At 41.4% G+C, this 26386-nt stretch overlaps 1 protein-coding gene across 1 annotated transcript in view; it reads left to right on the forward strand.

The window, feature by feature from the left end:
- LOC147751276 (tyrosine 3-monooxygenase-like) overlaps positions 1 to 26386 on the forward strand; it is a 309602-nt gene that overhangs the window by 21235 nt on the left and 261981 nt on the right. Inside the window, exons 2-3 of the mRNA XM_086933182.1 lie at positions 5928 to 6102; positions 11822 to 11910. Coding sequence (XP_086789308.1) covers positions 5928 to 6102; positions 11822 to 11910 — 264 coding nt within the window. The remainder of the gene's footprint in view (positions 1 to 5927; positions 6103 to 11821; positions 11911 to 26386) is intronic.

The following is a 26386-nucleotide window of genomic DNA, read 5'->3' on the forward strand; positions in this document are numbered from 1 at the left end:
CCCCCCACACACACACTCAGTCTCCCATTCAAATACTTGGGCAACCAATCAATAAGCCATATAGCCACTCATATAGCTACTGATCAACACATGCAGCAGCTTACACAACAACAGACATACTGATGCACAAATTCAGACAGTTTAGTCACTAACCCATGCATTTAGTAAGACATATTTAATCACTCAGTCATACAGTCAGTCACGCACCTACTAAATCCTTCATCCAGGCAATTATACATCCACTCATTCTTCTATATGTAAAACATATTTAAACTTTACAGAAACACACAGTCACTGGATGATGTCATCAGTGATGTCATCAGTGATGTCAAATGAGATGTCATCAGTGATGTCATCAGTGATGTTACTGACCATGTCATGAATGATGTAATATGTGACATCATCAGCAGTGGATTGCGGGTGCGCAAAATATAGTTAGTACAACTAACTATATAGGAGCAATTTCAATGGTTTTTTAAATGCTAATTCCTAACTATATAAGGCCTGAAACCTATGGTTTTTTAAGTGAATATATATATATATATATATAGGGTTAAATCAAAACAATGTAGTTCGTCTTGGACATAAAAACTACCCAGTCTCAAATTACAAATGAAGGTGGCACTTAAAAATGTCCCCAAAGCAATTTTGAAAAGAAGTCGACATTTCGGTCTCATTTGTCATCAGTGCATGAGGCTATTTCCTGGATCTTTTTCCGAAACACCAAAATGGCTGGTTTAGATGATTTGTTTGCTGTTTTTTTTAACAAAGTGACTGACGCTTGAAACTGCCATATTTTCTTGTATTTGGTGTTGTAGGCTTTGGCAGCAGATGTTGAATTGAAATCCTTCTGGCAGTTTGTTTTTCTAGCCACTTCCAGGGATGACATCTGCTGCCAGAATCAGCTGCTCCATCATATGTGGCGCTACACTACATGCACAAAGGTATATATTTACAAGGACTTCACCGTGGTGTAAATTTTTTAACATTGCAGCAGCTATTTTTTTATCGCCTCATTTACAAATTGCCTTGAACTGGAATTAGCAGCATTTTCCAACAAAAACTTGAATTTTAAAGATCGCCACTTCTGTTAGTGAGAGTAAATGAAAATTAGATGCAAGGTGGGCGTTCCTGCGCAAAAAGTGCTGCTAACCCCACTTCACGATATTTACAAGGAATTCCTTGCATGGTGCAAAACTAAAAAAACTGCCTCTAAGTACAGTTAGAGGCTGTTTTTAAGACCAGAAAATAGCTGGTCTTAAAATTGGTGCAAACACTTGGGGCCTCATTTCAGGGGTTTTGGTGCTGGACAGCACAGCAAAGATTATTGCTGCGCTGCCCTGCACCAAAACAAAAGCTCAGGAATGCACCCGACAATAAGATAGGGTACAGTCCTGGGACTCCCTTATGAAAAGTATTGCATCGCTGCAACAAAATAGAGTTGGCGTACTTTTCATTGCACCCTCTTTGCGATACCACGGATGCACAGGCTTCGACTGTACCGCACTCCATGTTGCAAGGGTTTACAAATATGTTAGTATTCCTGATGTATCTCTTGGCTCTAAAGTCATGCATTGCTGCAATTTTGTCGCAAGCATGATGCAACTCCAGCAATGCATGGGGCTGTCCTATCTCAATGGCACAGCATCACCCTTCTGCCCACCATGAGGCAGGTGTGAGGTTTTGACTCAGTGGCAACCTAGAATAGAATTGTGGCAGTGAAATCATATACATTTCACTGCACCACTCCACCACTCCTACAAGGCTTTGTTGTGTGGGAACGCCCACCGTGCATACAAAGTACCTGATGCAGGTGATCCAGCGCTACACTTTATCAGGGATCGATACTCATTGATTATTTCACACAAATGGCCCTTACACATTCACCCAACTCACAAATCCCTGTTTCTCTGGGGTCAAGATTTAATGACGTGAAAATTGTTTCTTTCACAGATTCATGTTTAACATTTCTAAGTACATAACTAGACCTGTATATCAACTCTCTTTCCTTTCGGTCAACGGACCAATTAGTTGAGTAGTTGATGGTAATATTAATACTATCTAATTGGCTAAATAATCACAGACTCTCTGTAAGATTAATAAAGTTTATCTCGAGTTTTTGTGAACAATTAATGCTCATTGCACCCAGGTTACAATGCAAAGAAAGAATCTCACAAAAGGAGAGAAAAATAATCAGCAAATGCAAACAATGTGAAACTCATCAACACAATTGTACGATATGCATATGAAGGAGTGGATATATGAAGGGAAATAAGTTTCAGAGACAAAAATACATTTGCAAATAATTATGCAAAGTACGAGTCAGAATAATAATACAAACCCGAAGGATCTGTGAAATACCACCCCCCTTGCCAAGGAGATGGTGGGGGTTCCCTGAAATAGAGTCTGGGATCAACGTTTCCAGGTATCAGGAAAGGGACAGGGACAGGAACAGCTAGATCTCTCTGCAAAGGGACGGATAGCAACAAAATCATCCCTCTCTCCTTTGCACTCGACCTGAGCCAAGCTAAGCAGCCAAGCATAAAACCACACCCCCAAAGGCACTCCAGTTATACCCTAAAAACGACATGTCCAACCCACATTAGTTGAAACAATTTACAGGATTTTACGTTTCATTGGACAATTTGGGAGGTGGTGCATCACACCACCATGATTTCATTCTCAATTTCACATGCTCATTGTTTTTTTTCCTTTCACATTACATACCAGTTCATACAATTTAGTTTCTTTTTACATTTCATTATTTTCACACAGGTTTTTTAGCCACGTCGGTGGAAATAGTCTTGGGTCTCACGGCAAGTCGCATCTTTTGGCAGGCGAACAATGTTCTTTGAGCTGAGCAACCTTGGCTTTTTGTACCTCTTCTGCAGCACTCAGCGCTTCTGTCTCTTTTGTCAGGTCATTCTGGCTCAATTTTCCAGCCGCTCATCTATCCGGTCAATTTAAGTTACCGCAGGCCCTTTCTGCTCACTATGGTGAATTAAACATATACTTTCATTAATTACATGGAAAGGCACTTTTCACTGTTTACTATCCACTTTTACACTATCCCCTGTTAATTTATTTCCTAGCATAAGCTTAGAGCAAAAGCAACATTATTCATTAATATTTTTAAAGCAAGATGCAAAACGAAAATGTAGAATATGGCCTAGTTCTTTCATGCATTAGTTCACATTAGTGCACTCATGCACAAAGCAGTTTCCCCGTGTTCATGTGATTTGAATGTTAATTTACCACTGCACACTTTTAGTATGTATTACAGGGGTGTTAAACCGAGCAGTTTCTATTTGTGAAAAAATCCTACTCCATCACAGGTATGATGTGGCATAGGAGTTCACAAGGTCTCGCATATGACTGGATGTGTCACTTTGTACAGAGTCTAGTTTTGCATCAAGGCTGTCTGCTGTCACCTTCCCTGACAGCCAGCAGCCCCCAAATGCTCAGTCCACTGACAGTGAGAAATTGCAGGGTGTCAGCGCAGTTGGAGCTCCATCGGTGGAGTTTGCGTGCTGCGGTGTTGGCGTCTGTAAGCATTGGCGGATGGTGGTGCTGAAGGAGTTGCTGAAATGTTCTTTGATGGCCCTGATACAGCTGCGGCTGAGGGGGAGATGATGGCAGTGGTGTGCGGTGGGTGTGGTGAAGACGTGATGTATACTATGATGGTCGGTCCAGGAGAGTTCTGTGGTGTGGCTATAGTTGAAGTTACCACTGGCGGAGAAGAGGGGGTCGAGCATGTGACTGACTATGTGGGTTTGTGCTAGCTGCTTGTGTCCAATGTTGGTGAGGTTCGCCAGGAGGGTGGGGATGCTCTGGTCACTGGGGTTGTCCAGGTGGAAGTTGAAGACTCCAAGTAGGATGTAGTCAGTGGATGGGAGAGCCTGGGGTGCAATGAAGTCTATAATGGCATTGGTGAATGGGGGTTCATGGGCCAGGGGCCCTGTAGATGAGGGTGCAGAGGACGGTGGGCAGGAGCCTCAGCCAGGTGGGATTTCACAAGCCTGTGTACAGCAGTCGCCACCTAGTCTGCTGGGAAACCTCCTGATGCAGGTGATGCAACAAGGCCCCCTTATGCATGAAGTTGCAGTACTCCCTCCACACAAGTTCAGCGCAGTGCAGGGGCCTCACCCTGCACAGTGTCCGAACAGCACATTATCCTCCGGCCTGTGATGCAGAGAGGCATGGCCAGTGTAGAGGCGGTGCTGGTATTTGATGCAGACCCCCCTTTAATGGTGTGCAGGAGAACCTCTACCATTCACAGCTCCAAGGGGCACCAGGCTGTCTTCTCACATAGGTCAGCAACGTATCTCCATGTGACCTGTCAGACTTCACTACCAGGTAATGGCGATGCACCTCTTTTATAGCCCTGATTCTGCATTTCCTCTTCCCCTGGGACTCTGGTCATCCTGGCTGTAGGGGGGTGTAGGAAGGTTCTTGATCTGTGCTGCACTTGTCCCCGGCTGCTCCATTCTTCATTTAATTGTTTTTCTTTTGTTTCTGTGGAGGAAGTTTAGCTGACTAACGTGAGTTTTTTGACCGCATATTGGCCTTTTGTGAGTTTTCGCTGTCTAATGTCAGAGTTTGTATCACCTTCATGCTAGTGTTAATGTCAGTTTTCACCACGGCTAACTGAAACTAAACCCATTTAGCGACATATTGTAAATACATCGCTAACAGGACGATAGTTTTCCGCGATAGGCCCTGTTAAAAAAACTGCGCTAAGTAACGCTAACGCTAGTTAGTGGCAGTTCTTGAAAATATATCCCAAAATCCCTTGGCGGTTAAGTCGTACCTTTGGTGAAGGGCAGGGGATCCTTATCATGTTTTCATTAGAAATATGATAGAGCTGACAACATTGCGAATGCTCAAGAGATACCGAAGAGACCCCTTCAAAAGGTACCACTTCTATGGTCTCTTATGCTTTCTTTTCCATCTCAACTTAAAAAAAGTCCTAATGTAAACAGGCGAGTTTTCTATCCAATGGCAAAATAATGACATATGATTTTAGTTTTATTTGGCTGAATTAACAGATGCAAAATTTGCACTGCTTGTGGAATGGGGGAGGGCTAATTCCCTGAAGCAATATAACACGCAACTCCTCGGGCACTAATGGGTTTGAAAAATGCGAGGGACTGAATTTTAATAGGTAAGTATGTCGAACAGATACTTGCACGTTGCAATGGAGCAACGTTCTTTTTTAATCTTCTAAGAAAGATTGTAACTGCAAATAATTTTTCTATGAAACAATTTTGTTGTAATTCAGAGTTTATTCATTGTATCTTTTGTGTGAGGAATTGTTGTTGGTTTGTATAAACTGATAACAGCGAATAAATAAAAGAAAAAACAAATGGAGCTGCATTGCCTGGGATGTGTTGAGGTTGTTCTAATAAGTGGAAAGTAAAACTGTGATTGACCTTGTCATTTGTCCTTTGTATATTTCTTAAGATGCCCATAAAGTTGTCAAGTTTGTGTACTACAATAAAGGACTGATCCAGTTATTATAATAAACCGCCTACACACAAAATGTTGCCTCTCCCTACCCCGGAGGTTGAAAAACAATTAGGATTGAAATCTAATAATGGCAATAACAGACATTGTCAGAACTAATATTGCAAGTGAGGGATCAGGTTTAACTCCTTTAATAACCAAACAAACGTATAAATGTAAATACACGACACAAAGTTAAACGAATAGCACTGGTAAATGCCAGTTGTGAATTCCAAAAGTCGTACATTTAGACGTTTGGTCTAAATTAACACCAAACGTCTAAGTTTGTCTTTGTGAACTGGGCCCAACGAGTGCTGCTTTGTTGAAAAATATACCCTCACAATGAATGTTATAGTTGATTGACTGTTACATGTAACAGTGGAAACGTTCCTAGTTGTGAACATGTGAGTTGTGTCTTGCAGGCATATGGCGTTCGGATCCTAAACATTGAATCAAGACCTTCAAAGAGATCAAAAAACCAAGTCAACGGTTTAGAGGTGTTTTTGAGATGTGAACTCCATCGTTCTGACATCAGTATTCTTTTGAACTCGTTAAAGAAAGTAACGGATGACGTTCAAATAAGAAGAGATGAAAAAGGTACTAGTTAAATAACTGGCTCTATATATTAATATACATTGGGTAAGATTTAATTGAATATCTCTAACCTGGCATTATGTTTTACTAATAAGAGATGGCAACACAAATTTAATATAGAATATGAAATAATGTAAAGGTTTGTTGCAACCTTGCTAGACACATTCTCATAACATTCCTATTTCAGTGTTGTGTAAGAGGAATATTAAAATGTAGCTTCCCATGGCTGTCAGTAATGTGTGTTTCTAACAATACTTGAGTTGCACAATTATCTATTATTTTCTTCCTCTCATTCGGTTAAGTTTCCTTTGATATTCCCATGAAAAAGCATTAAATTTGGCCCTAAGATCTTAAAGTGAAAAGGCCCAGGCTTTTTCTGATAGTGCTTTTCCTATTTTGATCTCAACCATTTACCATGAAGGAAGCCTACCTAGTGCCTTTCCTGTTCTTTTAATCCGCCCTATGAGAGAAATGTTTTCAAGACAGAAAAAGTTCTTTAGAAGATGAGAAGAATTTGTGAAGGGACATGAAGATAGAGTTTTTTTCAATTCCTCTCTTCATGCAGGAGCAGGTGGAGACAGGGCCACACTTCTCCAACAAAGGAGGCATGAATCAGAAGCAAGCAAGATACATTATTGTTTCCACCCTCTTATGGGCTAAAGCCATCCAGACATGAAGCTGCCAGTGGTTCTATGTTTTTTGTTTATGTTTATAACATAGACTTAGGCATTTTCAGACCTTTTGGTGCAAAGAGTAGTAGCCCATGGTTATAAGCCGCATCAGGTCAATGGAACTTTACCATCGCCTCATGGACGGTCATATCCAAATTTCGTTGGATGATACCACCGACTGCTTGTCGGTGGGTTTCCATTCTGACACAATGCTGGTCAGATGCTCGTCCGACTGGCATCATAATCAGGGCCAAAGTGTGTATCAGAGGCCCAGATGTGGGGCACATGCTCACCCTGCCACAGGAACCAAGCTACATCTGGCCTAACTGTGCTCAAATTGGACTGAAATTGATTGTGTTTATAGTCAGAAGGGACCTGGCCTGGCAGTTTGATCTGGCCCTCTACTGCTGGAGAAGAACTGTGGGGAAATTGGTGTATTAGTTGAGAGGATCAGGACCTACCTCAAATTACAGCCACAATCCTTGTCAGGATGAACCAATAAAGTAAGTAAATTAACATGAGCTCAACCCCCTTATAGATAAGGCACAAAGAAAGGAGGCTTAACTTAGAGCAAACGAGTAAAGTATTTATGCAATACTCAAAGACAGAGCAAGAAAAAACCTTGAGCAATATTGAAAAATAGACACATTTTATAAATAAAACCCCCCAAAAATGCCAAAACAACAAAAGTCCAATAAGAAGAAGAAAATTCATGGATTTGTAAATTTTAAGTTCACAATAGTGCCAAAAAGCTTTAAATGGCAACTACAGTCATCTGGTTGTGCTTGACAGTGACATTGGTAAGGTTTAAAGCTGACCACAATGGAGCACGGATCAAATACAGGGACCAGGTTCATCCCAGTAAAAGGTTTTCCCTTCTGATTTAGTCTCTGGAATGGAGGTCCAAAATCCTCAGCCGGGCAAGTAAGCAGACTGTGGCCATAGAGAGCTCCACATTGTTGGGTAGCAGCTGGATGAGGTTTCAGTGTAGTCACTGACCTCTGGCAGGAAACCTCAGAGCAGGAGAAATTTGAATTTCATTCCCGGAGGAGGTCCCTCTCTGGGCGGATACTTCTCATGCCTTCTCCCTATGACGATTTTAACCTTCGGCCATAATCACTTTTTTGGAGCTCAGATTGTTCCAGCGGAGCAAGTTTGCAGTCTGTGGCTGAAGAGGGATCCATGAGGCCACATACCTTATTATAGATGTCCAGCTGAATTGGATATGCTGCTGCGGAGAAGAGTGTAGCAGGAGCAAACTGAATCTTTGGCCCAGATGTAATGCACCTTCATCGGATTGTCCTGGCAGTTTGGTCTCATTCCCTCTTCGGTTCCCAGAGCAAAAATTTGACAAAAAGGTCTAAGTGCCAGTTTTCAGAAAACTTCAAGAGGAGCGCTCATTGACTCCTGCCAAGTTTCCAGGGACTTGGGGACAGCACTTGTGGGTAAAGACCATGACTCACTCCAGCAAAAGGCCAGCAGTCGGGTCCAGGGCAGGTCTTGTTGGAACTAGTCAGCTTAGAATGTAGGAAAAGGGCCCATGACGTTTGTGTTCTTGTAGTCCAAAGAGGAGCTCAGCTTTATGTCCCTTAGGGCCTACTTCTTTACCTGAGTATAAGAGGGAGAGCAGGTCCAGTCTTCAAGGCTCTTCTCAGGTCACAGACAGCAATTCCAGTCCTCTTCTGTTTTTCCACATGGCCAAAAGTGATCTGAGGAGATGTATCAGGGGTCCACTGTATGACCTGTGCCAGCCTGTGGGTAAAGGCAATACTTTGTCCACCCCCTAAACCAGTTCCGGTCAGTTCTTCCCCTATAAAGAAACTCCAGTATCAAACACAGTGGGACTATCACAGGTCATAATTTCCCTGATAGATAGTACCCACATCACATTATGGTCTTTAACCCCACCAAGAGGGCAACCAGAATAAATAGTATAGCACCCTCCTTAAGTAGTTTTAACTCACTATCTCACATACTACCCTACTTTCACATACCTACATCCATCAAAACGGCAAAAAGTGAAGATCTCTGAAAAAGACCCCTGTAGTGGGGCCCGTGGTGCATTGCAGTGATGAAGCATGATACACATTTGGGTGTGTAAGGGCTTTATCGTCCAAAGAGGAAGACTCCCCGGAATCATTTGAATCCCCAATCTTTCTTACCCTGACTTTTCCCTCCCCAGAAACAGCTTCCCTACAGTTGATTTTTTAAAATAGTAATATAAAATTCGACATGATCATGATGATGATTAAGTTGGATTTTAAATTATGATTAAAATGAGTCCTAGAATCATATTTCTAAGTAATCCCAAACTAATTTTGCACTTAATAAATGTAATAGTGTGAACCAGTGTTGACTAATTGGAGTGCCCGCCTTGCCAAAATGAAAAACGACGATTCAGGTTTTTCACTGCCATGACATGGAGCTTGAAATACACATTCACTATGTTTTAGTCCCATGCACCCTACCTTATGGGCTTTTAGGGCTTGCTTTAGGGGTGACTTATAAGTATCAAAAAGGAAGGTTTAGGGCTGGTAAAAGGTTTATTGTGCCAGGATTAAATGGCAGTATAAAACTGTACACCCAAGCTGCATTAAAAGGCCTACTGCAATTAGTGACACAATGAGTGCTGCAGCCCAATAGCAGCAATTAATTTATTGGCCCTGTGTACAGGTAGTACCATACACAAGGGTCTTATAAGTAAACTAATGTGCCAACTAGCTGTATACCAATCTTACCATGTTTAGAAAGGAGGAACAAAAGCACTTTACCATTGGTTAGCAGGGGAGTAAGGGTAGAGAGGTTTAAAGCCAACAAAAATAGGTTTCAGCAAAATGGCCAGAACAATTTGTGGTGACCCTGCAGAAAGGAAAATCTCCAACAAGGACCAACATTAATGTGTAAATGGCTGATTCAGTGATTCGGGTCCTACTGGGTCACAAACCCAAAATCAACTTGGAAATAGGTCCCTCTCAAGCTCCGTATTCAGGTGCTTAACTTTATTGGCAAAACTATTTTCATTTTTCAGCAATAACTCTAAAAGCCCTTCAGGCATTCCATGTCAGCGATCCCTGTTTTCATTTGGCTTGTTTTAGCCAGATGTGTTGGTTTGTGTGTATATGTCTCCATGGAATATCAGAAACTTATAGAGAGGCACCCAAATATGGCTCAGGTGGCATGATGTGTGAAGTACAGTAATTTAGTTTACATATATTATGCCATGCCTTTAAGCCACACCTATTCGAAAATGTTCCAAGTTACTCTTTTTTGACCATGCCCCTTAGAGGAAACAACCCACCTTTTTCTTCCCACTTGAAGCACTGGGCTGATTCCTGTCTGAGGTGGCATGCAATGCAAAACAGTGAGGGACTGGAACACGGCCTGAGTATTTTCCAAAACCCGGAGGTTATTTCACCCATTCCACCCATCACTTTTTTCTTTTCCTCAGTACTCCAGTGGTATCAAATACTGCTCCAAGGTAAAGGCCCATTTGGTGGGATGTATAGATCAAGAGGAATTGCATGTAGGATTTATCCATGCGAGCACATTGGGAATGAGGCCACTCTGGGCGCTGGAGACCGTTCAGTGTCAGTGGTCCAAGATGGACTATGCCTTTCCTTCAGTTGGATGGAACTAGAATCCATTTGGAAGGGTCTAGAAGCCTCTTCTCTACCTACTTCTATACTCCAGGGATGTAATGTTCCAGACAGAAACAGGAATGTAATGGTCCAGACAGAAAACACTGTGCCTAAGGCATGTATCGAAAGAGGGACACAAAATCATTGGCACTGGCCCTGTTGGCAGCAAAACCTTTTCAATGGTCTGAAACACATCTTTCTTTACTGACAGTAATATACATCAAAGGATAACTTAAAGGGGAACTAAACCTGAGGGTGTATCACCTTATGTATTACCAAACAGAATTACAACAGACATTCCAACAGATCTGCAGGAAGTTCTCAATTTCATGCATAGAATGCTTTGCAACAAGGGGCAATCAAGTAGTTCCTGGATTCTCTTCAAGGTGCTAGGGCAGTATGGCCTGGGACATAAATGCTCTACTGTCAGATGGCCCAAAGATCTTTACTTGGCTATTCAACCTTTTGTTCTGCTGCCAAAGGGACTACTCAAGATTCAATAGGAAAGGTGTAATGTGCTTCTGCTAGCACCGCATTGGACTAGACCAGCATGGTTCCCCTTTTTGATGGACATGGCTGTGGGCAATCCATGAATACTATCTCACTTTCTGTCCTCATTACAGTGCCCTCTGATCTCTCAATTGTGTTCTCTTTGCGGTTTGGCAATTGAAAGGTTAGGTTCATAGGCATCAGCTTGATTATTAGAGACTGCATTGACTGTCTAATTCTAATGAAGACTATTCACTTGAAGGCCATGTGATATGCGTTGGGTTTTATTCCTTTATCTTGCCCCTCAAGGTGCTTGATTTTCTGTTGGAAGGTTTTCATTTGGGCTTGGGTTTGCACAACTTACAACATTTAAGCCTGACCTATTGTCTTTTTAAAGTCCTTAGTGCTGGTCTTAGTGTATGTGGGTTGGTGCTGTGTTTTTCAATCAAACTCTATATTGTAAACTGAACTAATAATTCCGAGGAGGTTCATCAGAAAAATCCTTTGTTATAATTGACAGGAAGTTGGAATAAATCTGGTACGTATGCAAACAGGATAGACCTGTGTTTGTATTTCTTTTAAATGTGTGTGCTTATTCAGTTTCATTGGAGATCATAAAGAGTCTTTTATAACCAAATATTAAGAGTTTTAGAACTATTATAAGGCAAATGGGCTTACAAAATGCTTCAAATATTACAATTGTAGAAGGTAAAAATATTTTTTAAAGAGAAGGAACCACAATATGTGGCTCTTATGCTCCTCTCTATTTTTGGTCGCTCTTGCCATCACTCTAATATCAGTTTCCACATCTTCCATGATTATTTTGTGATTGTTCTCCGACATACCATCTTTGGCACTCTGTTCCACCAACTGGGACTTGGGTTTAATTCTCTTAACACTAATCACTTTGTTTTCTTTAAACAGTTGCCTGGTTTCCAAAGAAAATATGGGACCTAGACCAATGCAACCATTTGACTTCGAATTTTGAGCCTGATTTGGACAACAATCACCCTGTAAGTATAAGTTAGGTTAGCAAAAGTGTTGTGATTGCATACTAATAACAATAGCTGGCTAAGTTAACTTAACTACACTAGAAGCAAAAAGACTACTCCGTCTCTGCAAGCAATACAGAATAAAGGCCCTCAGAGACAGACATCTAATTCCACCTACCTAATTTAGAGGGTTGGAATTAGAAGTCACTTTTCACTGCCCATCACAGCCAAGAAAACCCTGGTGGCAAGGGGCAGTAAAACTTCAGAATTCTCCACACAAGGGGAGAATTTTCTTTTTCTTTTTGAAAAAGAAAATCTAGCTTCTGGATTTCTTTAGGTGTATTGTTGCATATCACTGACAGAATATCGACAACAGAAATGTCAAGCTACAAAAATATCGTGACAAAAATATTGTCAAGGATATTGACCTCCTATCTTCATAATGGTAAATACAAATATATTGAAGTAGAAAATATTGTTGTTAAAAATATCGAAGTAGAAAATATCGTTTTTGTATAAAAAATAATGTAAAATAAATTAAATACTACATTTACATTTTTTTAGATTAATTTGTATATGTTAACAATGATAAGCAATAAATGTAATGTTCAAAATAAATTAAACATACATATTTAAAATGTTATATATATATATATATATATATATATATATATATATATATATATATATATATATATATATATATATATATATATATATATATATATTACCTACTGGCGCACGCCAGTAGGTAGTTATAGTTAGGATTTTTTTCAATGTTAAATCTCAAAATTCTATTTGGAATAACTTTGGCGCCGGGTGACGAATCTGCCTGAAAATTTCCTCAAAATGGCCTTGCGGCACTCCGCTCCTTCCCTGAAAATGTGGGGGGGATTCGTGAAGCAGGGGCCGAGATAAAAGGGAGGTCCCAAAATGTGTTTTCCCCATGTTAATTTCCATAGGGCGGTCGACCTCACTTTTAGCCCGAACGGCTGAATGGATTTCCACCAAACTTGGCAAAATTGTAGGGACTGGTAGCCCGATGTGCCTTTGCTATGTCTCAAGATATGTGCTCCAGTGGATTTTGAGTAATTTAGGTTAAAAAAAATATATATATCTATAACAGCGCCCCGGTACGCGCTCCGGGGAGCGCTCCGGGCGTGCCACGCGACTTGCGCACAGAAAGCTGATTGGCTCTCGGGTGTCTGTAAACATTCCAAACAGTCCGGAGCGGCCGCCATCTTGTGTCTCAGTAGGATCGAGACACAAGAGGTGGCAAAAACAAAGGGGGAAATGACCATAAGGGGGCAGGGGTATACCCCCTGACCCCCTAGGTTTGATGTGGGGGTCATAAAAGGGCCCCGCGGGGCATAACATTTATTTTTTTTTTTCGATTTTCGCGGGGGAGCGCCCGTTACGCGCACCGGGGAGCGGACCGTGGAGCGTACCATGGGGGAAAAAAGAAAGACAGTTTTTAAAAAATGTAGCATTTTCATATAAATTAGAGGTAGTTCGGAAAAGAACTGTTTTTTTTCTTTTTGTTTTTTATATTTTTTTTGTTTTTTGGAACTTTTTTTTGGGATTTTCAGAACAATTTTATATTTTTTTGTAGTTTTTGAAACAAAAGACAGGGAATTGCAAACAGCTCAACTGGAGCAAAAAAAAAATGTAAGTTGCTTGCTGCAGTGATGGTTGTCTGCAGCTCGAATAAGTAAAGTGATGCTCTGCTCACCATATGATATTGTTTTGTTGCAATATATGCAAACAAATTTAAATTTTAAAAACTTGGTTTGGACATTAGGGACCATCTCCCTAGCCTTTGCACCCGATGGAATGGGTTGGTTGGAGGCGCTTGAAGTAGAAGGATGGGGAGGGTTCTTGGTCAGTTCCCTGACTTCTGCTCTTGAATAATTGTTTGGGTGCTTCCTCTGCATATGCCTAATCATAGTGTGGTTCCCAAATGAATATTTCTTGTTTGGGTTCCCTCTTGACAGTTCTTGGTCACAGATGAGGCAAGTCACCTTTGCTGCATTCACTTTTTTGGCACCCCTTGGCATCTTGAAAAACTCCCAAATAAAATGTTCCTTGGGTCTGTATGGGGGATTGTCCTCAGGCAGATATTGCCTCTCCTCCTGCTCCTCTTCGTCCTCCTCTTCTTCATGGCCACCAATGCGGTCTAGTGGTGGTCCTTGTGGTGGTGGTGGAGGTGGTGGTGGTGCAGATGCACCTGCAGCTGCTACTAGTGAAGCCATTTATCACAGAATGCAGGTCTTCTTCACTCAAACAACAAAGTGAAAATGAGGAAAAAAAGGTGGGGTCTTTCATCATTTGGAAAACAAAACTGTTGTGAACCAATCAAAAGTGTTATTTTCAGGTCACATGACTCAACGCACTTACGCTACGCGCCCCGGGGCGCATCCCGGGGCGCGCCCAGGGGCGCGTTGTGTAAGCGCGTCGAATGCTTCCGGGTGCGTTTACGACGTGCGTATCACACGGACGCGGCTACGCGATACGTCACGATCATGTTTTCGTTCGCAACATTGGCGCTAACGGGACCGGGGCGCTTCAAACGAGTACGCTCTCCGGGGCGCTCACCGTGGCGCGCACTGGGAGCGCTCCGAGGCAAAAAATAAATAAATAAATAAATAAATAAATTTAAAAAAAATTGGGAAAAATTGTAGGGACTGGTAGCCCGATGTGCATTTGCTATACTCAAGTGGTTTTTACGAAAATTTACTTTGAAAAAAATATATATTGTGCTACATTGGGCTATATATATGTTAGAGCCCAAATGTAGCCCAATGTAGCCCAAAGATGGCCACCAGAGACAAAAAAAAAAAATGTAGCCCAAATATCAGCCATATGTAGCCCAACTATAGCCCAATGATAGAATGTACCAGAGTGTTCTAAAGAACAACTAGAGCGCTAACAGTCTTACTTATAAAGTGAGACTTATAGTTAGGAATAAGCATTTAAAAAACCTATGAAATTCACTGAAAAAACCATAGGTTTCACACCAGTTATAGTTAGGAATTAGCATTTAAAAAACCTATGAAATTCACTGAAAAAACCATAGGTTTCACACCAGTTATAGTTAGGAATTAGCATTTAAAAAACCTATTAAATTCACTAAAAAAAACATAGATTTCACACCAGTTATAGTTAGCTGGAAATTTGACTGACATAAAACCATTGAAATTCCCATGTTATAGTTAGTTGGACTCGCTATAACTTGCGCGCCTGCAATGCACTGCTGATGACATCACATATTACATCACTTATGACATGGTCAGTGACATCACTCATGACATCACTGATGACACCATCCAGTGAATGTGTGTCTTTCTGAAAAATAAATATGTTTTATATATGTATTTGTGAAGGTCGATGGACGAATAAATGTTTAAATAAGTGTGTAAATGGATGTTTATTTTTAACAAAATATTGATTGGTTAACTGGCTTATAAAGTGTATCTTAGTGAATACATATATTAGCGAATAATTTTTTAATATTTTAAATATATGTATCAGTGTTTCACTTTGTGTATAAGTGGCTGCATGGGTTGGTGACTGACTCACTGTTTGAATGTGTTTTTAAGACAGCGTATGTGCAGGACTTTATGGGTGGATGAGTGTGAATATGTGTGTGTTAGTGAGTGAATGCCTGCCTCACTAGTGTTTTTATGAGTAACTACATATGTTTTAATCTAGTATATGTGAGTATTGATGTATATAAGTGAATATATGTGAGAGTGAGAGATTGAAAGAGTTCCTGTTTGAATAAGTATGTGCTTCTATAAGTGATTGTTTTAGAGAGTAAGTATGTGTAAGTTTCCTTAGAAGTAATGTATTAGTGTGTGTATCGCTGTATATGCAAATAAATGGATGTTCAATAGTTTATTTGCATGTGTGAGTATGTATGTGAGTAACTTTTGGTTGACTGTCGGTGTGTAACAGGATGTATATGTGTATCACTACATATGATGAGTGAGTATATGTATGAGTGACTATATAGAACTGTTGCTGAATGAGAGGATGTATATATAGATGGTGGAATTACTGAATTTGCTGTTGTAAGTGGTATGGGTATCTCAATTTTTTTGAAAATGTAAGTTTCTATTTTTGAATATGTGTTTCAAGGGTTACATTACAACCAAAGGAGGTCTGTCAGTCTGTCACAAGGATGGTGTCATCAGTGATGTCATGAGTGATGTCACTGACCATGTCATGAGTGATGTAATATGTGATGTCATCAGCAGTGCATTGCAGATGCGCAAGTTATAGTGAGTCCAACTAACTATAACGTGGGAATTTCAATGGTTTTATGTCAGTCAAATTTCCAGCTAACTATAACTGGTGTGAAACCTATGGTTTTTTCAGTGAATATATATATTTACTTAAAAATAAATAATACATAATAATTTTAATTAATGATAAAATGTTAGAAATATATTAAAAAATATAAATATATATATATATACATACACCTGTAACATAACAAAATATATATTATAAATTAAAATATTAAAATATGTAATGATCTTTAAACCAAATTTTACACTACATTGACTGCAACAGTAGGGAAAGTGTTGGATAGGGGAGGAGAAATAATTACTATTCCCACTCCCTCGGTCTAGGTTCACTCTCTCCCCACAGCTCCTCTATGCCGTCTCTTGCCTCCAGATCCCGACCTCCGAGGCTGCTGCCTGCTCCTGCACCTGCTGCCCGCTCCAACTGGGACCAGACTGCCTGCAACCACTGTAACCTTTCTCAGCCGTTTGTTTTCTTAGTTTTTACCTGTTGTGCCACTGTTATTGTGCCCATCTGTGCCTTGCCTTAATTCCACCACTGTTTTTATTTTCTCGTGCCTGCTGTTACTTTCGCCTTTCGTCGCTGCTGCCCCTGTGGCCCTTCCCCCCGGAATTCCCCCTCTCCAGCCTCCCAGCCTCTCCTCCCTCCCTCCCACCTCCCCTACTTAAAGGCCGGCGCTGTGCAGTCGCAAAGAGAACATGCAGAGTGGGTGCGCCGCTGGCGTGCTGAAGGTGTGCCAAAGGTAAGCCCATCTGCGCCCGTCCGAGACCCAACTGCAGCCAGCACCTGGAACCCTGGACCTCCCACTACCCATCACTATGACACCACCACCCTCCTCGCACTCAACTCCGGAAGACTTTGAGAATGGCAGCAGGCCTCACCGAACACGACCCACAGCCAGTTCTCCTGCCTCCACTGGCTTCAGACCCTCACCGCCACCCCAGCCTCCAACACCGCCAAGACCAGCACAGGCGACACCCTAAAATGCATCCTCCTCAATGTACGCTCCGTACATAAACAAGCCATGGAAATCTGGAACCTACTCGACTCTCTCACCCGATATCGCCTTCTTCACAGAGACCTGGACCAACGCAACCTCCGCCCATGACATCAGCACAGCCATCCCAGAAGGATACAAGATCCAGAGGAAAGACCGCCCAACCAACCAGGAGGGGGCCTCACCATTGCCCACAAGAGCACCCTCCGCCTCACCACCTCCAGTCAAGCCTTCCCCTCTGCTGAACACCTGCACTTCCAAATCCAGACCACCACCAAAGCCACACTCCGAGAAACCCTCGTCTACAGACTCCCGGCCCCCAAACACCCTTCGCCACCACCATCACCGACTTCATCACACCCCACGCCATCACCTCAACAATCTACATACTTATTGGAGACCTGAACTTCAACCTTGACAACCCAAGCGACCCCAACTCCACTATCCTTCGTGACAACCTAGCCAGCATCAGAATTTAGCAACTCGTCAACACACCGACCCACAGAGCAGGACACACCCTTGACCCCATCTTTGCGGCAGGAAACAGCCTCCAATTCAGCCACACAACGCAGCCGCCATGGACTGACCACCACTGTGTACACTCCCCATCAACAAACCCAAGGCACCCAAACCAGCCCACACCCACCACAAAGGGAACTGAAGCAAGGTTACCGACGAGCAACTTAATTCCACCCTCACCCAATCAACCATACCAGGGCACCAGACGCAAACAACGGAGCCAGTGAACTCCATACCTGGATCTCCAACTGCGCAGACAAGCTCGCCCCTTCTATGCAACCTGGAAAGACAACGCCCCAGGAAAGCCCCCTGGTTCAGCACCGCTCTCCAAGAAGCCAGACGCACCTTCAGATGCCTGGAGAAGAGCTGGATAAACATCAAGACAACCGAAAACAACACCACCTGCAAGGACGCCATGACGGACTACCACAACCAGATCAGAGCCACCAAGAGGAACTTCATCCACAACAAAATCCTGGCCAACTCCACCAACTCGTAGGAAATTTTCAGTGTAATTCAAGAATTCACCAACCAACGCAGTGAAGCCAGACATCACCCCATCCCAAGACCTCTGCGACAAGCTTGGAACCTATTTCCATCTCAAGATCAAAAAGCTCTACGACAACTTCATCGACCATCCACCAGAAGCCACAGACGGCTCCCGACCCCCAGAAAGACCAGCCAGCCCACCATCTCCAACTGGACACTGATCACGGCCGAAGACACCACCTTGACCATGAAAAGCATCCACTTGAGGGCCCCCACCAACTCCTGCCCCCCTCACATCTACCACAGAGCCACGGTCAGCATCGCATCCGAACTACAACGCACTATCAACATCACCTTTAAAACATGGCACCTTCCCAGAAAACTGGAAGCGCGCAGAAGTCAGAACCCTGCTCAAGAAGCCCACAGCTGACCCCATCGACCTCAAAAACTATTGGCCCATCTTGCTCCTCCCCTTCACAGCCAAAGTTGCAGAGAAAACAGTCAACATGTAACTGACACGATTCATTGAAGAGAACGCCGTCCTCGACCCGTCCCAATCCGGATTCCGGGATTCTGAAGCAACCACAGCACAGAGACCATCCTACTCACTGCCACAGATAACATCCGCACCCTTCTGAACCAAGGCCACTCCGCAGCCCTCATCCTACTCGACCTATCAGTGGCCTTCGACACAGTCTCCCACCACACACTAGTCACCAGACTACACGATGTGGGCATTCAAGGAACAGCCCTGGACTGGATCCGATCATTCCTCACCGAAAGAAGCCAAAGGATCAGACTCCCACCCTTCCTCTCCAACCCCACGAAAAGCACCTCCGGAGTCCCACAGGGTTCCTCCCTTAGCCCCACCCTCATCAACATCTACATGGCCCCCTTGCAGCCATCGTCCGGCAACATGGCCTCAACATCGTATCCTACGCCGATGACACGCAGCGTATCCTCTTCCTCACCAAAGACCCCACCACTGCCAAATTAAACTTCCAGAAAGGAATGCAAGACGTCGCAGTTTAGATTACCAACAGCTGCCTGAAGCTCAACGCAGAGAAGACAGAAGACCGCGTCCACGGTACCTTTCTGCATGGGATAGCACCTGGTGGCAGACTGCCCTCGGAAGCCCACCTTCCCCCTCAGACCATGGCAAGAACCTCAGCTCAGCTCTACTCGACTCATCACTCACCATGAACCAACAGGTCAACGCTGTCACCTCCAGCTGCTTCAACACCCTCTGCATCCTCCCCAAGACCTTCAAGTGGATCCCCCCTGAGTCAAGGAAGACAGTCACCCACACACTCATCACCCGCAGACTGGACTATGGAAATGCACTCTACGCCGGCATCAACAAGTCCCTACTCTGCAAACTCTGGACAATACAAAACGCCACTGCCAGACTCGTTCTCGGCATCCCCCAACATGAACACATCAGCCAGCACCTACGAGGTCTCCACTAACTCCCTGTGGAGAAAAGTGTCACTTTCAAAATCCTCACTCACGCCTACAAATCCCTAAACAACAATGGACCCAAATACCTCCACGACAGAATCAACTTCCATGTACCCAAAAGAAACCTCCGATCTTCCAACCTCGCACTGTGTGAAACCCTGCACATCCACAGAGCCAGAGCAGGCGGACGATCCTTCTCTCACAATGCAGCCAAGACCTGGAACAAGCTACTGGCAGACGTCAGACGTGCCCCCTCCCGAACACCTTCAGGAAGACCCTCAAGACCTGACTCTCCGGCTAAACAGATCTGTGGACCCCCCTCAGCACCTTGAGACCCTCATGGGTAAGTAGCGCGCTTACATTTCCCTGATTAATAGCATTGGGGAATAATTTACTATTCCCACTCCAATGAAAGCAACAGTAGGGAAAGTGTTAAATGGCAGAGGGGATAAAATGACCATTCCCACTCCAGCATGTGCAACAGTTGGGAAAGTGTTGGCTAGCGTATGGGTAAAAATTACTATTCCCACTCAAGTGACTGACTGCAACAGCTGGGAAAGTGTTGGATAGTGTACTGGTAAAAATTACTATTCCCACTCCAGGGAAGTGCAACAGTAGGGAAAGTGTTGGATAGCGTAGGGGTAAACATTACTATTCCCACTCCAGCGAGTGCAACAGCAGGGAAAGTGTTGGATAGCATAGGGGTTAAAATTACTATTCCCCCTCCAGTGAGTGTAACAGTAGGGAAAGTGTTGGATAGCAAAGGGGTAAAAATGACTATTCACACGTAAAAAAATTCTAATTTAAAAATAAACAAAAAAACAACTACTATACAACATATAATAAAACACCCAAAAACAAAATATGTCTAATATACATTTTTACAAAACATAGAAACATAATAAAATGTAGAAACAATTTACATTTTACATAAAAAGATTACATTTTCAATTTGAACAAAAAACTTTCAAAATAATAAATATTTTGTAATAGAAATCAATTTTAATCTAAAAAAAATAATTATTACATAAATGTTATATTTTTTCCTACCCTAAAAACATAACATAATTCACAACAGACATCTAAATAAAATTTAAAAATGTACCTCCTTAATTAACACAATTAATAATCAATTTTAAAATGATTAATAATTATAAAACATATTTAAAAGGTCAAAACTATTGTTGTAACAAAACATTACATCTATACAACATAAATCCCCAAAGTAAAAAAATAAACAATTACCAAAAATATTTATCAGTTAGTAAATAAATATTAATGATCAAGTAATGATTAATTAATGTAAACTACATTACTTTCCACCATCTACCCCAATAAACAGCACAACACACACCTAAAAATATTTACACAATTCCCATTACTAATGTTACATTAATAAATTCCTATAAAAAATGTACTTCCCACTATTTACCGCTATAAATACCACAACTCACAAATCAAAATGATTACACAATTGACAAAATTAAATTTTAATTATTTGGCATCAATTTAAAATAAATTGCCTCCCACCATATTCCCCTATAAATGCCAATACCAATTTTGTAAAACACGGCATATTTAACATAATTAATCAACAATTAATTACTTAATAACAATTTATAATCAAAGATGAATAATTATAAATAAATTAAGTTCACACAATTAACACTATAAAATAAACATTTGTAAATACTATATAAAAATTATTAATAACTGTATTAAAATTAAATGACTTCCCACCCTACTGCCATATCATCCTACAACCCGCTCCTACAAAAATGACACAATTGACATATTTACCAATTAATTAATCAATAGAAATTAGCAGCCAATCATGAATTAATTACAAATAAATTATTAACCATAGTCAACACTATAAAACAAACATTTAATAAATACTAATAAACAAAAAACTAATATTCAATTTATTTTAATTAAATTACTTCCCACCCTATTCCCCTATACACCCACAACCTGCTCCTAAAAAAAGATACAATTTACATATTTACCAATTGATTATTCAATATAAATTAACAGCTAATTATTAATTAATTAATAATACATTAATTATCTTTATTGACACTATAATATAAAAATGAAATAAATGCTAATAAACAAAAGTGTATATTCAATTTATTATAATTAAATAACTTCCCATCCTATTCCCCTATAAACCGACAACCTGCTACGGAACTAAAACTCAACATTTTATTAAAATAAAATAATATTAAATTTATTATAATGAAATTACTTCCCACCCTATTCCCCTGTAAACCCACAACCCCCTACGGAACTAAAACGCAAAATGTAATTAAAACAGAATTGATAACATCATAAATTTGAACGCATACATAAAAAAATGCAATACTTAGACAAAAAAATATAGCCCATACATCTAAAATACACACTAAAATACATAACTCTAACTAATAAAACAGTTTTTTTAACAACTACATTTTTGCAAATGATATTAAAGATTTTGATATTTTGGAAAACAATATTCCTTACCTTTAACTCGATATTCTTGACCACGATATTCTGCTCTCAATATTAGTGCAAGTCTATATTTCTGTATCACGATATTTTGCACTCAATATTAGTGCAAGTCGACATTTACTAGTTGATATTCTGACTGTTTACCTACGGTTTCATCATGTTAACGAAGACGTGCACCAAACTCTAAACAGCATTGACAGGAGCCGCATTGAGGACTGTTGCTGCCAATGCTTTAGAAATGGCCAACAGCTTGGCGGTCATTTCTAAATTTGATGGGCAGCACATCCTTCAGGGCGACAATGGGGCACATTATAGGGATGGGCGTTAAAATTAACGCCGCTTTAGCAGTAGAAAACTGCTGCTAAAGCGGCGATAATGGGTTTGATATTATGCCCTTGAGAATTCCAATAGAAGCCCATGTTCTGGTGTCAACATGGGCTTCTATTGGAATTCTCAAGGGCATATTATCAAGCCCATTATTGCCGCTTTAGCTGCAGTTTTCTGCCGCTAAAGCGGCAATCATTTTATTGCCATGCTTGATAATATGCCCTAAATTATTTACATACTCTCCATGACAGGTAAACGAGACGCCCACCCAAAAATATCTCAGGTCCTAAATTCTTATCTCCTTAAGACAAGAAATAGACTTAAAAATGTTCTTGACAAATGCATTTTTGAGAGCTAAATGAGTAGACACATGAATTGAATTCTCCTCAAAAACTACTTATAGTACACCAATTTGATATTAGAGGAACAATGCCACTAATTAGCTTTGTGGTAAATTAAAATGGCTTTCTGATGTTTAATCTACAAAACAAATGCATGCAGCCAATAGAAAAAAGAATAATACTGTAAATTGGAAACAGTTTAGCAAAATGCAAAGGGCTCCTTAACACTTATTCTGCCAACTCCTTGACTTAACTGCAGAAATTATCATTTTGTCATTTGAAAAGTCTTGTTAAAATGTTTCTTTGTTGAGTTTGGTTCTAATGGCATCTCAGGCCATAGTACCATTTCAATATCTACATAATCTGTTAAGACAAAAAACAAGATGGCATTTCAACTCATTCCTCCTATCCAAAGCTAGTTCATATCACATCTAAGACGTTTGCTCCATGAATTAATTCATATCATTGTTAGATGATAAATTTCTGTGAGAAAATGCGGTACTGTTGGAGGATGGTGAAACCCTACTCAAGTAGCAAACCCAATTCTCGTAAGGGTGGAACACAAGCAAACCTCAAATTATCCTGTGTGTAACCATCTGGTAGCTTAGCACAGCAACAGTGAGGCTTAACTTAGCGGTAATGTGATAAAAGTATCTATGCAGTACTTATTGGAAAGTTGGTTATTAGTAGTGGTAAATATGCATCTACCACTGTCAATAAGGCCACCAACACAGTGTAGGGCTCAGAACAGTTCTAAATCAATTATTCCTATTCTCAATCCTTGGTAACTTGGTAGCTTGCTTGCGAGCAGGAAGGCTTAACCTAAGAGACAGGTATGTAAAGCATTTAAAAACATCAATTCAGTAAATAATTAAGGCACAACAGATAGTAAAAATCCCCCACCAATTTATAAACATAGAAAAAATTTCATTTTAAAAATGACATCAAAACGATAGAAATCCAAGGAAGGGAATCGGAGATATGTTTTTAAACATATTTCGCACTCTAGTATTTAGAAAAATATAGTGCCATATTGGAACATCTGGTTTCACTTCACATGACAAAGTCAAAGTTTCAGGCTGACCACGATGGAGCCCTGCTTGGATACCCCTTGCGGTAGGCCTCAGTCAAGATTTTACCTTTGAACTTAAAATCATTTCTGGAGCTTTTTCTTCCGAGGTCCATCAATGCTCCTAACCAGTCCAGGTTTGGTGTGGGTTCGCCAACTTGCTTTCCAGAAAGCAACCAGTCAAACTCTGTAAGTCGGACCCCCAAAGCTTTTCAGTGAGACAAACCAGCAGGGCACGCCGGTTTGCAGTTGAAGGTCGCCAGCTTAGCTCTCGCAATTGAGTCGGTCCCACTCTTGAGCTTTTTTCCAAAGGGTTACACCAAAGTTCTCCAAACTTCTGTAACTCTTCTGGAAGTTCCTCTGCGGGTTCCAATGTGTCCAAAGCACAGTCCAAGGATCTGGGATCTTGAAGATGGTCCTTGAAAGTTTGGGACTTTACTTCCTACAATCCACTTGGACAAAACCATTCCAGATCCACTGGACACACTCCAGCCTGGGGATACTTGGTGATGTTGGTCAAGGTCAGATCTGTTAACCTGTAGCTTGAAGGGAGTCCACTCTTTATTCCTCTTAAAGCAAGGTACATCCAAATGGCTATAGTCCCAGATAGTGCAACAGGCGCAGTCAGTCAGAATGCAGGACCTGATGGTGCAAATCAAGTTTCCAGCTTGGTAAGCATCCTTCTTCAAGTAGCAGATCTCTGGTCTTTTCCACATCTCACATATGTATTCAGTATTCTCTGGGGTCAAGCAGGACAGCACTCCTGCCCAATGAGGTACAGGGCAACACCCTGGAGCATGACTACTTCCTCCAAAGTGAGGGATGCTCTTCTCCCAGAAAGTCCTATTCTTCCAAAATTCAATATGGCTCAACTTGCAGCAGAGGAGCAAGAAACATTTAAACCAACCTCCAATATGGCTCATTTCCATAGCTCCCCTCCTCCTACTGTCTGTTTACGACCCCCTCACCCCTGCTCTGGCATTCCTGTGTCACAGAGATCTCTCTAAGAGATAGCCTCTCCTTGGGCGAGCCACTTATCTCTTCATCAAAGCAACCTGGATAATCCTCTTAACTCTGACCAATTTGGAGAGATCACAGACAGACTGAATTCAGCTTACAGACAAAAGACGTATAACGTGTTTTCTGTATATTTTCATAGAATATCAACAATAGCCTATTGTTGGATTTATAAATCTCATTCTCCCAAGTCCTTGAATGATATTTTCTGGAATTCCTGGTTATTGTTATTCATTAATGAACTATTGCCATGTTAACCTATGTGGCTGGGGATCTACAATTGGGAAAATAAAATTTACTATTTCTCCAACACCAGGGCCTATTAAACAACATTTATAAGGACACTGCTTATAGCTGCATGACCCCCACCCCTGGGATACCTAGGGTAGACTTTAGGGGTCCTGAATCTGAAAAAATAGTGTAGATCCTCTCTCCACAGTGCTCCCAGCATAAAAGTCAATTTTGGGAAACTTTATTAGAATGGGAGAGGTAAAATGTGCAATGTTTTCTATCCCCTGGCATATAAAAACCTCTTTATAAGTACCTGTATAACCCCTCCCACCCCATCCATGGGAAACCTAGGGGAGACACTAGGGGTACTTAATATGCCAAAATATTGTAGTTTATCACTTTTTAAGTGCCCCTACACCCAAAGTCAGTTTGGGCACAATTTACATTTAAAAGCAGTGCTGCAATACAGGGCTACGTTTAAAATGACGTCAGGCTCTTAGCAGTACTACCATGCCCTAATATATTCTAGGGACTTTAAGGTAGTTCTAATTCCCCTGCCCTATTATGTACTAGGGACTTCTGGGCTAGGTCATGTCAATTATAAGTATACCCTAATATACAGTTCACCTTAATGGATGTGTGTGTTTTCTCTGTGTTTTCACCATAACACTGGCCCTGGGCCTGACTAGGCAGAGCCCATGGACAGTTAAAGTCAGTTACCACCATTACCAGTCAGCAAACAATAAAGGCGCCCAGGGCACAGGATGACTTTACAACAGTACTTAAACAGTAATAAAGGGAAAAACGAACAATAGAGTACATTTAATAATTAATTTTACACCGAAGTGACAAAACTCCAATTAATAAAATTGAAGGTATGCAATTTTAAAGGTTTTGAATAAATCAAGAGCTAAGAAGCAAAAGCACCATCCACGGTTATCTAGTCGCAGTGGGCCGGGTCCTAGGCACAAGTTCAGACATGAAGATGCATCATGCAGCAGCGATGTCAGTGGAACCATCAATGGGAGCTTGCAGTGTGAGATCTTGCTTCGTTGTTCAGGAGGCCATTGGCAGGAGCTTGCGAGGACTTGGGCTGAAGACAAGATGCGTTGCGCTGGGCCGATGCCGGGGTTGAGCTGAGTCATCATTGAAGAAGCCACCTGGGATTGTAGGGTCTTCCGCTGAGGTGGGTTGAAACCAAGCATGAGATGCATCGTGGTAGACTGGTGCCAGTGAAGA

The sequence above is a fragment of the Lissotriton vulgaris genome, chromosome 1_1 (assembly GCF_964263255.1).
Source record: "Lissotriton vulgaris chromosome 1_1, aLisVul1.2, whole genome shotgun sequence".
Taxonomy (NCBI): Eukaryota; Metazoa; Chordata; class Amphibia; order Caudata; family Salamandridae; genus Lissotriton; species Lissotriton vulgaris.